Genomic DNA, 12,447 nt, shown 5'->3' with positions numbered 1-12,447 from the left:
GGCAGAAGAAGCTAGGCAAATGGCAGAAAAGGCTCTTGAAGAGGAAGCCAAAGCCAAGGAGAGGGAGAGAAAGGCTCGAGCTGTCTGTGTAAAAGCTAAGGAAAAAGCCATTCTTGCTGAAGAGAAGCAAAGAATGTGGAAGTCTGCATGCATTTTGTCATGGATCTTTTTTGTTATTGTTATGTTGTTGTGTTTTGGCTCAATTGAGTTCTCTGGAGTGAAGAGACCTAGATTGTTGCCCCTGAAGTAGTTAATTGGTTAGTAGAGATAGTTATGGCAATGGTGTTAATGAATTTGCATTGTAATAGCACTAGCCTACTGATATAATGTTTTGATGTGTCAATGAATGAAGAATTGGTCAATTATTGAGTATTTTGTGCATATCATAACAACCATTCAATGGAAGAAGTAATGGTCAATTATCAATTTGGCTGTGCATACCATAACAACCATTCCACAATAAAAACTTCCATACACTATATTAGAAAAATATACTTGGACACAATTTGTAGTAGCAATAAATAAACTTTCATATAATTTGGCTGTGCATACCATAACAACCATTCCACAATAAAAACTTCCATACACTCTATTAGAAAAATATACTTGAACACAATTTGTAGTAGCAATAAATAAACTTCCATATAATTTGGTTGTGCATACCATAACAACCATTCCACAATAAAAACAATATACTTGGACACAATTTGTAGTAGCAATAAATAAACTTCCATATAATCTAGTTTGGACAAATATTGTTCCATACAAACTGTAATATCACAACTTCCATATAACAACCTGGAGTGTATTGTACCTTAATTACAAAAAAGCACATTCCAAGGCCAGCAGTGATTGTTTTTTACACTAATTAGTAATTACAAAAAAGCACATTCCAAGGCCAGCAGTGATTGTTTTTTACACTAATTGATAATTACAAAAGGCCAACAGTGGTCTTCACAAAAAAAAAAAAAACCAAAAAGGCCCACATGTTCCCACTAGCTTTACTCCCAATGCTGGCATGCGTACTCACTAGCTTCATTCATTTCTTGCCTTTACTCTTTCCTCTTTCCACCCACTGGATTCATTTTTGGTGGCCTTTGTGCAGCAAGCTGTCCTCTAGTCCTCACACCACCAGTGCTCCCACTTGCATGTGAAGGCTACAAAATAAAAATAGATCCACTTGTTAAAAAATATTCCAAGCTACACAACCATCCAGGACTAAGTTACCTGTGAAGAACTTGGTAAGGTATCCCAGGTCTCCCTAGGTGTGTGAAACTCTGGTTGTGAGGAAGAGAATCATCCTGCTCTCTTGTGAGATGGCCTAGGTTGATTTCCTTGCTGTGAGGATGAAGGCTGAGTGGCAGACATCATGTTGTAGGTCTGGGTAGGCTGCTGGGATGGTGGCTGAGGTGCAGGCTGAGGTGCAGATCTAGGTGCAGGCACCCCTTCCCTTGCCTGCAACAAAACCCAGTTTCAATACAGTGTCTATTGTAAGTTTAAAAACAAGTTTTTTTTTTTTTTTTGCCATTTAAATCCTAATTACTTACAGCTTTTTCTTTTTGAAGTCTCTGTCTCCTCTGCCATGGTGTCTCCCCAGTGATGCCAGCCTTGCACCCTCTTGAGTTATGCCCTTCCTTTTTGCATTTCCCACATCTTACAGGTCTGTTCTGTCTACTTGCTTTGTAAGGGTTCCTAGGCTCATCAGAAGCCCTCTTTCTTTACTTGGGTGGTCTGCCTGGTGGTTTGTATATGTGAGGTGCCAGGGGAGCAGGCTGTCCAGTCTCAGCCCATTTTGACTGGCCAGGCATGGGAGGAAGTACCTCCTTGTATATCTCCATGTAAGTTTCTTTGAAGTAGTATGGGTGGGTATAGTCTTCTGGTGTCTCAATGTTTGTATAAATGGTTGTTATGGCATGTTTGCAGGGAATGCCATTTAAATCCCAAGACCTACAGCTACATGTCTTCTTTACCAAATCAACTACATGCCTCTCATACTAACTACCTACCTCATAAAGGAAACTACCAGCTGGGGTAGCACTAAATGCCTTACTTTCAACCTTTAATTTCTCCAACCTATCTTGTATGCTTGGACACAACTTTCTAGCATACTTCTGTATCCCTTCCCTTTTTGTGTAAAGCCTAGTCATAAGTCTAACCCTAATCCACTCCAACATTGCCAAGATAGGCTTGTCCCTAGACTTCAATATCATTGCATTAAAAGACTTACTCAAATTATTTACCAAACAATCTGTTAAGGCCCTAGGAGTGAAGTGTGACCTTGTCCACTGTGTAGGTGCAATGTTTGCAAGATACTCATATGCCTTTTCATCCAAATCCCTTATGTACTGCATGCATCTCTCAAACTCCCTTACTGTTGTGGCAGCAGCACACCTCCACAATGCATCCTTCAGCTCCAATCCCTTGTGATCAACTTTGAAATTGTTGTAGATGTGTTTCACACAGTATCTATGCTCCACGGTAGGGAATAGTGTCTCTATTGCAGGTATAAGCCCCTGTAAATAAGCAAACAAACAAACAAAACAAGTTAGTTCAGCAAACAAAGTCAACTATTCAAGTGTAACTGAACAAAACAAAACTTGCATACCTTTTGCCTATCAGAAATGAAGACCAACTGAAGCTCCTCTGGCCTCCCTATATCATCAGCAAAAATTTCCAAAAACCATATCCAAGACTCCCTGGTTTCTTGTTCCACAACAGCCATGGCTACTGGAAAAATGTAGTCATTTGCATCCTTGGCAGTGGCAGATAAGATTTGCCCACCAAATTTGTGCTTTATGTGACAACCATCTAAACCTATAAATGGCCTGCATCCAGCTAAAAATCCTACCTTCTGAGCATTGAACCTAACATACATCCTCTTAAATTTTGGTTGAGAAGTCTCCTCAGCCATTTCTGTTTGCAGTATAACCCTACTCCCCTTGTCTACAGTGGTTATCATTTGTGCATAGTCCCTAAGGACACCATATTGCAGTTGCTTATCTCCATTTATCAAATCCTTTGCCTTTCTCTTTGACCTATACACTTGGTTTACACTTAGGTCAACAGATAAATTTTGCATCACATGGTTGTGTACACCACTCACCTCCCAATTTGGATTTTTGCTAAAATCCTCAATGAACCTCTTAGCAACATAAGCTGATGTTGCTTGGCTGTTTTTGAAAGACTTGGGACAAGTACAGTCATCAGTCAAGGTCTTAATTTGAAATGTTAGCTCTCCACTTATTTGAGATGCATAACATCTCCACCCACACCCATTCTTGCAGTGAACTGATATCTTGGTCTTCTCATTAAGCTTGAATTTGATGTCAATAGGTTTTTTGATTGCATACTCCCTCAAAGCAGTTCTGAACACCTTTGCATTAAGGAACTTCATCTCCTTCTTCAGTACAACATTTCTCATGTCACTCTTAGCATTAAACTCTACTTGCTCAGGTACCTGCTCATCATCAGACCCATCCATGCTTACCAGGTCATCCTCAAGGGCTGGCTCAGCCCACTCAGGGTCTGTGTAGGGTGCATTGCTTGATTCTAGGGCTGTGTGGGGTGCATTGCTTGATTGTGGGGCTGTGTGGGGTGCATTGCTTGATTCTAGGTTTGTATTGGGAGTAGAACCTTGTGGAGTTGAGTTTTGAGCAGCAAATACATCATCACCAAAGCCATCCCCCTCTAGGCCTTCATTTAGCCAATTATCATCATCATCATCATCATCATCTCCTTCAACATTCTGTTCTTCATCTCTTGCATCAATGTCAACATCCTCAACATCTTCTTCATCATCACTCTCATCATTATTCTCATCATCATTCTCATCATCTTCATCATCATCACTATCCAATTCTATTTCAACCCTTGCTGCATCACCACTTACATCACCACCTGCATGACCACCTACACCATCTGCCACTCCCCCTGCATCACCACCTACACCACCATCTGCCACTCCCCCTGCATCAGGATACTCAACTGCCAATGGCTCCACATCTATGTCAGTATAGATTATGATTTTTTCAGCATACCATGCCTTATGAAGGTTAGTCATGTTTACGACATCTGTATCTGTTTCTATGTCTCTTAAATCATGCTATAGATCACCATCAGGAATTAAATACTTATATCTACTGTGTTCCTTAGGAGCACCAACTAGTTGGCATAAATCCCGAATTTCAAAGTAACTCAACTTGTCAGGGTCAATCTCTGTCAGTAAACGTACAAACCCACCCACATATTGTATGGTTGGCTCCTCCACAAAACATCCCCCAACATGAATTTCAAGGTCAAATGTGAAGTCAACCATCTGCAATTAAAATAAGTATTTTGTTTACACACACTGACATGCAGAAAGTGACAAGAAGCCAAAAGAGACAACAAGCCAACAAATTGACAACAACACACGGACAAAGGACCACATAAAGCACATGCAAAACCAGATTCCCAACAAATTCATAGGGACCACACTACCCACACTTCACAAACAAGTGCAATCATTGACAAATAAACTTGATTCCTTCAGGTATATGCATTATAAAAACAATCATAGCAAAATGCATATCCTAAGCAATTCTACACATAAATAGCAAAATGCTAATTTAACATACAAAAAAAATTTTATTGTGCAGATGAACAGCAAAACCTAACTACGTGGGTAGGTCACCATAAAAAAATGACATCAAGAACCCAAATGCAGATGAAAAACAATCACACATACCTTGCCTAGGTTTGATGATGCAAAACAAGTGTTTTCTCCCTCTCCACACGCTCCAAACCACGAAGAACAAGTCTGATTGCACCTTGGGTCTCTCTCTCGAAAAGTGTTTGAGTTTTGGGGGTTTTGATTCGTGTTATGTTCTGTTTTGGGGTTAAAAGGTGTTTTTGTAGCGGCAGAGACCGAGGTGGGTTACGGAGAGTGACGAAAACACACCTCAGGTAGGTTAAGTGATACTTTTCAAACCACGGGTAGGCAAAGTGATTTTCGCCCAAACCACAGGTGGGTTATGTGTAATTATCCCTTGATTTTTTTTTTTAATAGTTGGAGGATCTGGATCATGAATGTCAGCATTAGAATTTCAAGTGCCAACAAGTTAAGCTACAAGATTTTTGGTAAAATTTATTGAAATATTAGAAAAAACTAATAATAAGTTGCACCACACATCATGTAATCATGCGAGAATTCAGCTAGTTAAAAGACAAGCTTGAAAGCAAAGTTAAACACCCAATTTTTAATTAATATATATTACAAAAAAATAATAATAATAAAATAAACAAATTTTTATTTATTATAAGAGTAATAATGTTAATGTAAAATGTAATTTAGTTTTTTTTCGTTTAGTGTAGTTTTTCACATTTAGTCTCAATTTATTAATTGAGAGTGAAAATTTTTAATTCATTATATTATTTAAAGTAGTATTTTTTATTTAGTCTCAATTAATAAGTTGAGACTGAAATTTTTTAATTCATTATATTGTTTAAAGTACTTTAAAGTAATTGAATACGGGAGTGTTAACTTTACAAATGTTCATGTGGGAGGTTCGAGGACCAAAGAGGATCAGAACACATAATATCTTGCATAAATCCTACCTGAAGATGTTGCATAAATCCTACCTGAAGAAGTATATCAACTCCGAGTACTTTGCCATCTCGAGGATGGGAGTGGAGATAGGATAGCTAGTGTTCCAAGAAGACCCAAGGAGAAGAGACAAGATCAAGGACGGAGCCAGGACTTTAAGTTAAGGGAGGTGACTTTGACCTCTAGTTCAGCAGCTTCTTAGCCGTAGGGTTTTTTTTTTTTTTTTTTTGAGTTTTTAATGTGTGCATCTGTTGGGTAAAGACAAAATTATTCTATTTAAAACTTTTTAAAGTGCCAGTTGTTTGTTTGAGTAAAATTGGTTAATTGGACTTAATTTTTTTAACTTTGCTATTGGTGGTTTTTGTTGTTGCACAAATGTTTTTGGGCTAGTATATGTTGTTTTAGATTTTAGATCTATAAATTTTTTTAATGGCCTTTAAAATGAGGAAAGCACTAGAGGTATATTGCTGATATAGTGAGTGATTATTGGTAAGTAAAAAAGTGATGCAAGTAATAGGCCCAGATGCGAATTAACAAGAATTTGTACCTCAACAGTTTATAAAATTATTGTAAATAATTTTGTAACTATAACGTTACTTTTAAAAGAATCAATGATATTGTTAAGGAGGCAAAATGCAATTTTATAGAACAAAATTACTAAAATTAATGCATACATATACTAATATTTTTTAAAAAAAAAATTAGGTGGGGCCATTGCCCCCCTGGTCAGTTAATGCCTCCGTCCTTGGACAAGACCATATGGGGGACAGAGCTGGTGGGAGGAAGCTTCCTGAAAGGGCATAAATATCCTCTCAGTATTGAATGCCCTCCAACAACTTTATCAGCTACATTAATGAGAAAATGACACCTGAATAGTGATTTCACAACTAACAGGCCCTTCTACCACCTTTAGTAGAGCTTTGATGGGACAAATATCTTGAGAAAGGCCTAGAGACATACAAGTGGAGGGTTAGGATGTAAGTAGGAAGGATATATAAGGGGGGAAGCCTCCTAGACGAGGGGATGACTCATTCTAGAGAAAAATAGAAAAAGAAGGAAATAAACAGTGTACAATTGGCCTAGAACTTGTAATATTTATAAATAAGAAATTAACCCTCGGACCAACTAAAGGAGAGCATTACTTCCATTCACTATTCAAATTTCTCCTTTCTATCACTCTTGTATCTTCGGTTGTATCCCAAGATTAAGTTTAAAAATTGCACTTGAAGTATCTTTCTCACTCTCTTAGAAATTTTATTGTTGGGCTTGGTATAAAGGGCAAGGTACCACTATTTTAAGTGAGCTTGAGCCTTTATTTTCTGAGCACTTACAATTCATATTTGAAGGAATATATGGGTGATTTAAAAAATAATAATAATAACTTTATTAATTAACATAATAATAGTGATATTCTTTATCTAATAAAGAATATCACTCTTACTCTTAGTGAAGAGGGTTTATGTTTATCATTTTGTTGGGTTTATTATATTTTGGAGAAATATTAGGATAAGGATTAAGATTTAGCTAGAGTGTAATTATTTCTTTATTAATGTAAGCTATTTGTATGGCCTGCTGAAATTTAGATCGATGAATAAATCATTTCATTGTGAAAGTGTTGACATAGCATTTATCTTATATGTTTATGGTCATGGTTTTGAAACTTGGATTGTTCAAAGTATCGAAAAAAAGGATGAGTTTCAAGATTTTAGAAAAGTTATAAAATATAAAACTATGAATATATTTGAAGTATTTTAATTATAATTATTTCTATATATATTCCTCCTTTTGAGATGGATAATTAAAATAAATGATATAATAAACTTTTTTTTTTTTGAGAATGAATAAAATATTATTAATATTGGTTATATAGTAATGAAAGTAAATTATTCTTATGTCTTTCTTTTAAATATACTTCAAATAAATTAGTTTGCCGCAAGTAGTATAAATAACCAACCATAGCCTAGTGGCTAGGCGGTTAATTAAAAATAGCTCTACTGGTCTGGAACACGTAGGTTCGAGGAAATCCCAATCTCCAAGAGTTATCATAATGAAATTTCATGATAGCCCAATTTATACAGATTAAAAATTCCTAAAATGTTTGCTTCTTTACTTTTACTTATACTATATATAGTTATGCTAAACCTATTTTATCAAAATAAATCATGTGGTACACCAGTACAATGAAAGAAATTTCACTCTCTCACTTTAGCCCACAAGCCACAACTAAACAAAACAAAGGGGAAGAAATAAGGCATACGCTAATTACCCACACATTAAAAAAAAAAAATACTAAGGCATTATATTTATATACTAAGCCATTATCGATTTGTGAAAATAAAGGTGGTTATAGATTTATTAATTACTATATACTAAGTCATTACGGCTAAGGTGCTGGTCCCTCGTATGACAAAATAATAAAATAATAGACTATAACCCACCACAATTAAAAGTAAGAGTATTGTGAAAATGTTATGAAAATTTGTTGTGTTTATAAAATTTCTCTTAAACAAACAATATTCCTATATAAACAAAGTATTCCTATATAAACAAAGGATTCCTATATAAACAAAGGTTGGTTTAGGAACTAAGCCAAGTGGTAGCAAACTTCAGGTGATGAATTGATGATGCGAATGCGTAGTGTCAGTGTAGCCCCTGATCGGGCATACTCCTTGTACAACCAAGCGAATAACTTATAATAATTAATAACACTCACAATTCATGTAAGTGACAAAATTTTTTATTTTTTCATTTAAATTAATGTATTGTATGATTCTTGTTAAATATTATAAATCTTAAGTTATATCCAATATTACGTTATTTAAAATTTAAATAATGTGATGTTTTGTACAAAGCCATACTGAAAATTAAATATTAATCATGAAAAAAGTTCTCTCTATTTCAACAATTCAAATGTATGGAGAGGATTCAATTTTTTTAAATATGCTAAGATCTTATTTTAGGGAGTCAAGATTAAAAGACAAGGCTGAAAGCAAAGTTAAACCCCCATTTAAAAAAAAAAAATTAATATAGATTAAAAAATAAATAAAAATTAAACAAAAATTTAATTGTTATAAAAATTATAATGTTACTGTAAACAGTAATTTAGTTTTTCACATCTAGTGTTAGTTTACTCAATTGCCCTTGTCAATTTATCAACACTAAATTGAGAGTAAATTTTTTTAATTCATAATATTGTTTAAAGGAATAAACTGAATACGGGGAAAATTAACTTTACAAATGTTCATGCTTGAAGGAATATGGCCTTACTCAAGCTCCACTTTGCTTCATCAGTTTATCCCTTGAACCATTCAACACTATGAGAAGAAATCTCCATCTCTGTTACACTAAAATTATTTTTCATATTATCTTGTTCTTCTTTGAAGCCTTCTGTCTCCTCTTCCATCTTTCATCTTCATGCAATATATCGCTTGCTGAGGTCCTTCAGTTTTAACCAACGAACTCAATGAGCCTCGTCTCAACATTATCTTCTTCTTTCTTGAACCACTTGATTTATGTCTTCAAGACCTCAATTCCCTCGCTACTGTTTCTAAAAGCTTCAAGATTGTTGTTTTTGTGCATCCACCCGCAAGACCTTCACTTTAAATATTGTTGCTCTTTATTCAGTACTTTGATCCAAGTCTTTAGAAGCTTGATTTGATTCTCACTTTTTGTGTTGTTTTCTTGCATGATCCATTTGTTCATCTTCAGGTCCATTTTCTTGAGAATTTGTGAGCAATGTCATAACTGTCTTTCTTAACCATTGTTGTTCCTTTTGTAAAGAACAAAGAAAAGATAAATAGTACATCAGAGACTAAGGGAAATGAGAGGAAAACAAAGTTAAAAGAGATAAACAAAGAGTACCTTAATTTTAATTCTCAATTCTGCAAAAAAGTTTGGCATCTTTCTTCATCCCTTCAAGCTCCTCTCGACTCTTTCGTTCTCACAACGTTGGCAACGCTTGACCGATTAACAATTCATTAAACCCATATAGAGGGCCAATATCACTACAGCTGGAGAGTTTCAACTTAAGAAAAAAAAAATGATCATAAGTAAATATATGCAAAACTCTTTTAGGGGATACACATGGAGAGATTGACTTGCAGCAAAGGACCAAGCACACATGCTGCTAATACAGTCAACTTCCAAGGAATGATTTATAATTTATTGGTGAATCTGTCAAATATCTGCCAAATTTTCACAATCACTAAATCAGTTCTGCTTCTGACCATTATATATTAACATTTTATCCTTCAAAATAGTCAGCATGCGTCATTAAGTTTACTTCCAATCAACAAAAAAATTCGTACATACCTCATTATGAGACTTCCATAGGAAACATGGATTAGTAGAACTCCTGTTTATTGCTATGAGAATTCCCACTTCTTATGGCCATCACCACTGTATAAATTTTTAATAATCTGATGATGAGGACTATCTAGGAAGAAGGAAATTTCCAGCATGGAACAATTTCACGTGGACTCATCATATAAGCCAATGATAGCTACCAATAATCCCCACAGGAACAGTTTCCATTCCTGAAGTGATGAAAGCGGCTAGAATCTCTTACAATGATCTCCCGCCCAACAATCTTTGCTATAAGCTTAATGGCAGAATGGCAATCGCCGCATACACGAAGATTCTTCATTACTGTTATTGTACTCCCCTCCACAGTACTAATTAACCCAAATCCAATAGCAAGCCTCTCACTATGATAAGATAATGCCTCTTCCTTTTGTTCAACCTCAACATCATGCAAGGCAAACTTCTGATCAGGAACATATCCCAATTCCTTCAGCTTTCCTCCCAACCAGTCCAGTTTTTCATATATTTTTTCACTGAAGGGGTGGGACCTATCTCCAGAAAGAAATTCATGCCTCAGTCCCTTTAGAGTAACCCAACTGGATCCTGCTTGTTTAACAACTCCACTATGTTTCATCTTCCCCCGTATCCTAGAGACATCACCCCATCTATTTGCAGAAGCATATAAATTAGATAATAAAACATAAGCTGCACTGCAATGTGGCTCTAAATCAAAAATGTGCTTTGCAGCTCTTTCAGCCACATCTATGTTTGAGTGCATCCTAGAAGCACTAAGCAAAGCTAGCCATACTGTGTAATTTGCTTTTATGGGCATGTCATTTATTAGTTCTTCTGCTTCTTCCAACTTGCCACATCGACCTAAAACGTCAACCATACATGCATAGTGCTCAAGCTTCACCATGGATTTATCTCGACTGAAATATTTAAAAAAGCATCTCCCTTTTTGTAACATCCCAGAATGGCTACAAGCAGAAAGCAACCCAGTAAATGTGATTTCATCTGGATCTACCCTTGCACGTATCATTCTGCTAAACAGAGTCAAAGTCCACAAGCCATACCCGTGTTGTGCACATCCAACAATGATAGAGTTCCATGAAACAATATTCTTCTCAGCAATATGTTTGAATATAGCTACACCATCACTTATATTTCCACATTTCATATACATGACAATAAGAGTATTACCCACAAAGACATCGGTTTCGAAACCTAACTTAATACCTGTAGAATGGATCTCTTTGCCCCTATCTAGAGCCTCTAATCCACAACATGAATTTAAAGCACTAGTCAAAGAAGACTGATTTGGCAGGACGCCTATCTTTATCATATCCCCAAAAACCTTCAATGCATCCTCATGCTTACAATTTGAACCATATCCCGTTATTAGAGCTGTCCATACTACTACATTTTTATGCATTCTCTCATTGAAAATCTTGCAAGCATTCTCTATTTGCTTGCAATTTGCATAAAACGTTATAAGTGACACAGATATAAATTCATCAAAATAGTACCCCACTTTAACTATCTGTCCATGAATCTGAACACCTACATGAAATTCTAATATATTTGCACAAGCTGTCAATACACAAACCAATGTGGTTGAAGTGGGCTCCACACCAGAACCCACCATCTTCCCAAAAAGAAACAAAGCCTCATCGCTCTTCCCATTCTGGTTAAGCCCACCAATCATCGAAGTCCACGAAATCACATTCCGACGAGGCATCTCCTCAAACAACTTCATCGCATCTTCAACTCTACCATTCCCACAATACCCATAAATCATCGAATTCCACGCCGCCACATCCCTCGCCGGCATCTCCCGAAACAAGCGCTCAGCCACCTCAACTCTCCCAAACTGCAAGAACCCACTAACCATCGTGGTCCAAGAAACAACATTTCTCTCAGGCATTTCGTCGAACAGCTTCCGAGCCATGTCCAAATCCCCACAATCCAAACACCCTTTCACCATCGAATTCCAGCAAACTATATCTTTAACGGGCATTTCATAGAACAGTTCCAAGGCATCGCCAAGTCTACCGTTTCGCGCATAACCCGTAACCATCATGGTACACAGAGTCACATCCGGAACCGGGATTTGATCGAAAAGCACACGAGCTTCGTCTAATCTGTGGTTCTTTAGGTGATGGGAGAGCAATGACTTATAAGAGGGAGTGCTGGGCTGTGCGTGATTCACCATACCCATGAAGCATTTGGAAAAATTAGAGCGTGAAACAGAAGCACGTTGAAATTTGAATTTTCTAAGAGAAATGGCGCGAAATATTAACATGGCTAAGCGTTTGTGTTACTTTAACGGTCAGAGAAGAAAAGCAGTGTCGTAGAGGGCTTTTTTGTCTTTTTAGCACAGTCAAAGGCACCGTTTTCTGTCAAAATTAGAAATTAACACTGTTTGCCAAACAATATAATTAGTAGGCACTGTTTTCAAACTATATATATTATTAACATCTCGAATTTAAAATACTCGATTTAGGGCCTATAAATCGAGTCTTTGAGACTTGATTTCCATGGTCTGATCACGTCTGATG

General features: G+C 36.3%; 1 protein-coding gene and 1 long non-coding RNA gene across 2 annotated transcripts; both read right to left on the bottom strand.

The window, feature by feature from the left end:
* Positions 1-733: 733 nt before the first annotated feature.
* On the bottom strand, positions 734-1,832 carry LOC126729120 (uncharacterized). The gene is made up of 3 exons (XR_007656513.1): positions 1,548-1,832; positions 1,228-1,455; positions 734-1,157 (listed from the first exon to the last, which is right to left on the bottom strand). It is a non-coding gene; the product is annotated as an uncharacterized LOC126729120 (long non-coding RNA).
* Positions 1,833-8,709: 6,877 nt separating this feature from the next.
* LOC126726384 (pentatricopeptide repeat-containing protein At5g46460, mitochondrial) lies at positions 8,710-12,229 on the bottom strand. Its single transcript, XM_050431630.1, has 3 exons — positions 9,896-12,229; positions 9,446-9,608; positions 8,710-9,353 (listed from the first exon to the last, which is right to left on the bottom strand). Exon 1 carries the CDS (start codon positions 12,189-12,191, stop codon positions 10,086-10,088), a length of 2,106 nt encoding a protein of 701 aa, XP_050287587.1. The 5' UTR covers positions 12,192-12,229; the 3' UTR covers positions 8,710-9,353; positions 9,446-9,608; positions 9,896-10,085.
* Between the last annotated feature and the right edge of the window lie 218 nt (positions 12,230-12,447).

This window comes from Quercus robur, chromosome 5 (genome assembly GCF_932294415.1).
Source record: "Quercus robur chromosome 5, dhQueRobu3.1, whole genome shotgun sequence".
Classification (NCBI taxonomy): Eukaryota; Viridiplantae; Streptophyta; class Magnoliopsida; order Fagales; family Fagaceae; genus Quercus; species Quercus robur.
Note: the sequence above shows the minus strand (reverse complement) of the source record. Positions and strands in the feature narration are given on the sequence as shown.

Excerpts from the sequence above, each read along its gene's own strand:
- LOC126726384 (XM_050431630.1), bottom strand. The coding sequence starts at position 12,191 with ATGTTAATATTTCGCGCCATTTCTCTTAGAAAATTCAAATTTCAACGT.